At 66.8% G+C, this 3,141-nt stretch overlaps 3 protein-coding genes across 3 annotated transcripts; 1 reads left to right on the top strand and 2 right to left on the bottom strand.

The window, feature by feature from the left end:
- Positions 1 to 479: 479 nt before the first annotated feature.
- EMIHUDRAFT_250132 (hypothetical protein) lies at positions 480 to 1,595 on the top strand (the record flags this gene model as incomplete). The annotated part of the gene is made up of 1 exon (XM_005758235.1): positions 480 to 1,595. The coding sequence occupies one exon, from the start codon at positions 480 to 482 to the stop codon at positions 1,593 to 1,595; it is 1,116 nt and encodes a 371-aa protein (XP_005758292.1).
- Positions 1,596 to 1,843: 248 nt separating this feature from the next.
- On the bottom strand, positions 1,844 to 2,140 carry EMIHUDRAFT_48270 (hypothetical protein; the record flags this gene model as incomplete). Its single annotated transcript, XM_005758234.1, has 1 exon — positions 1,844 to 2,140. A coding segment is annotated over one exon (297 nt), but the record flags the coding sequence as incomplete, so codon positions are not given.
- A 78-nt stretch (positions 2,141 to 2,218) lies between these two features.
- On the bottom strand, positions 2,219 to 2,479 carry EMIHUDRAFT_48753 (hypothetical protein; the record flags this gene model as incomplete). The annotated part of the gene is made up of 1 exon (XM_005758233.1): positions 2,219 to 2,479. A coding segment is annotated over one exon (261 nt), but the record flags the coding sequence as incomplete, so codon positions are not given.
- Positions 2,480 to 3,141: the final 662 nt, after the last annotated feature.

Below are 3,141 nucleotides of genomic sequence, written 5' to 3'. Positions count from 1 at the left end.
GGATATGGGTTCTGAGAGCTGGTCTGGGGCAAAATCTGAGGCAAAATTGAGGAAATCGACAAAATACCCAGACGGTCGCATGGTAATTTCCAGGTATACACGGGTTCTCCGCGAAATTCCCGGCATTTTGCCGATTTGGCCTAAAATTTGGCTGATTTTGGGCCCAAACAAACCAGCCTCAGACTCGGCTCAGAGAGCCAAGAATTTGACGATTTCCACGCAGTTTTCCCGGGAAAATAGAGAGGAAAAGAGAGGGTGTTGTCGAGAAAAAAGGGAGAAGAGGAATGGGGGAGGGGGAAAAGGGTCCGGTTTAAGGAAAAAGGGCGCCGAAAAGGGCGCGCGAACCGTTTCACCCAGCTGAAGGAAAGGAAAGGGAAACAGACGGGGTGCGAGAGGCAAACCTCGTTGAGCCCAAACCCGGGTAGGGATCCTACTCGAGTACCCCTAGACTAGCCCTACTCGAGTAGTGAGATTTGTCAATGCCTGACGGCAAGAAGCGTGAGAAGCGCAAGGCCAAGCGGGCGGCCAAGCGGAGGCTCAAAGAGGTGGCTGTTCCCGAGCCGGCAGAGCCGGCAGAGCTGCAGGGCGTGGTGCTGGGTGGAGAGCTGCTGCTCAGGGCGGCCGACGGCACCGTCTACGCGAGCGAGCGTGACGATCGCGGCGCCCTCGTCGCCGTTGGCAGATGGGAGGCCGGCGCGGTTGTGCCACTCCCCAAGGCTGTGTCGTCGTCAGAGGCAGCGGGCGGTGCGACTGGCGAGGCGCGGCAGCCGTCGGTACCGCACCCTGTGCCGCAGCCTCTCGCCTTCAGTGCCGCCGAGGACGACCACTGCGAGACGGCGCCTGAGGCCTACGCGCACATTGTCAGCCTGCTCCGCCTGGTGGCGCGCAAGCGCGGCGTGCCGCCCGAGGAGCTTCGCATCTGGGACCCTTACTACTGCAACGGTGCCGTGGCTCGTCACCTCGCCGCGCTGGGCTTCCCTCACGTGCACAATGCGAACGAGGACTTTTACGCGCGGCTCGACAGCGGCGACCTTCCCGAGCACGACGTGCTGCTCACCAACCCGCCCTACACGCACCCGCACCCCGAGCGGCTGCTCGCCCACTGTGCTGCTTCAGGCACGCCGTGGCTCGCGCTGATGCCGAACTGGGTGTACACCAAGGACTACTACTGGGCGGCGCTGGGCCGCTCCCACGGCACGGCCGACACGCAGCCCTTCTACATCGCGCCGAGAAAGCGGTACAACTACTGGACGCCGCGAGGGCGGCGGTCGGACCTCACCTCGGGTGGCGCGAAGGCCAAGACGCACGGGCACACCAACGCCGCGCTCGGCATCCGGACGTCGCCCTTCGTCTCGTTTTGGTATTGCGGCGGCTTCGGGCCGGCATTGCGAAAGCGCGTCACGCCGCCAGAGGGTTGCGTGCTCTGTTGGTCGACGGAGGAGCTGCCGCCCGGCGTGCTCTCGGAGAGCGACCCACGCAGAAAAGTATGGGGAGGTGGGGGTGCAGACACGCGCAACGTCATCGGGGGACGTTCGCTAGGACGTTCGAATGGTGGTGGGAAGCGTCAGAAGAGTGGTGGAGCGGACCAGCACTGAGTGGCGTCGGATCCTATAGTATACCCCGCCAAGGACACTTATGTCGATAGTCCGAGGCCCGTCGAGCGCGCGCGTCACTTGCAGCCAGGCGCCGCTCCACCTCCAGGTCCAGCGGCAGCACCGCCGTCCACTCCCCGACTGGGCAGCTCGCAGCCCTCGTCGGCGGCGCGCTGCACGGGCGGTGCGCTCCCGAAGTCTATTCCTAGGCCCTCCGCCGGGGTGGCGGCGGGCGGGGCGGCGGGCGGCATGAAGCCGCTGAGCTTGGCCAGTTCTTGCAGCGGCAGGTAGCCGGAGTAGAACTTGCCTCCGATCGACCAGCTCGGGTACGCGCGCACCTCCGGCGCGGCGCGGCAGCGGGTGGCCTCGCTCCCAAAGCCGTCGGCGGCGCACTCTACGTAGGGAAGCTGGCGCGCCGCCTCGCGCCCGAAGAGCGAGCGTTGCAGCCCGCAGAAGCGGCACCAGTGCGCGCCGTAAAACACGGCGCCGCTCGAGCGCAGGTGCTTGGCGAGGGCGACCGTGTAGCTCGTGGACACAGTCTCCACCTCGGGTGGCTTGAAGCCGCCTGGCGGCGGCGGCGGCGGCGGCGGCGGCGCCTCGGGCGCCGGGAACTGCACTGCGGGGTTGAAGCCGCTGAGGCGCTGCAGCTCGGGGAGCGACTTCATGCCGCTGTACAGCTTGCCACCAATCTCCCAGCTGGGGTAGCCCGTAACGCGCCTCGCCTCGCAGAGCGCTGCGTCCGCCTGGTAGCCGCCCTCTGCGCACTCGACATAGGGCAGCCGCCGTGAGCCTCCGGCGCCAAACATCGCGCGCTGTTTGAGGCAGAAGCCGCACCAGTACGCGCCGTAGAACTTTGCGCCGCTCCTGCTCAAGTGCTCTGCCAGTCCGATCTGATCGGGTGTTGAAGTGCCCTTGACGGGCGGCGGTGTGTAGAGCACCGCCGCCTGCTCCCTCAGCTGCTGCGGCGCAAGAGGTGCCTTCGCCAGAAGATCAGGTGGAGGCAACGCAGCGGCCCTGCGGGAAATTGCGACTGTCGCCGCTGCCGCCGTCGCATGAGTGAGCACGGCCAAGCGCGAGTACCGCGCAGCCGTGATGGGTACCGCGCTCGCCTCGAGGGCGGCCTGCGTCGCGCCGCCGTCGAAGAAGAAGAGGCCGGCGCCCGCAGCGGCAAGCGCAACGAGCAAGAGGTTGCCGGCGACCACATCGTCGACGCCGGCGCTCGTCAGCGCGTAGAAGAAGGCAAAGCAGAAGGCCGTCAGGCCGCCGGCCACGCCGAGCGCCTGTAGCGTCTCGCTTGGCCCCTCCGTCTCCTCCATCCGCACCACACCACCGCCGCGGCGAGCCGCCTCTGCAACGACAGCGGGCGGCGCGGGCGACAGGCCGGCGGACTGCGCTGGAAGCGAGGAGAGCGGCGGGCTGGCGCGCAGCGCGGGGACTAGGAAAGAGGTAGAGAGGGCTGAGAGAGCGAGCATAGCAGGCGAGCCCCAGCCGGGCGTCGCCACCGCAGGATTCGACACTTCAGCTTGGTATACAGTGGGGTTGCGGGCAT

The sequence above is a fragment of the Emiliania huxleyi genome (assembly GCF_000372725.1).
Source record: "Emiliania huxleyi CCMP1516 unplaced genomic scaffold EMIHUscaffold_876, whole genome shotgun sequence".
In the NCBI taxonomy this organism is placed as follows: domain Eukaryota; phylum Haptophyta; order Isochrysidales; family Noelaerhabdaceae; genus Emiliania; species Emiliania huxleyi.
The sequence above is the reverse complement of the archived record's forward strand: the minus strand, read 5'-3'. Positions and strand labels throughout refer to the sequence as shown.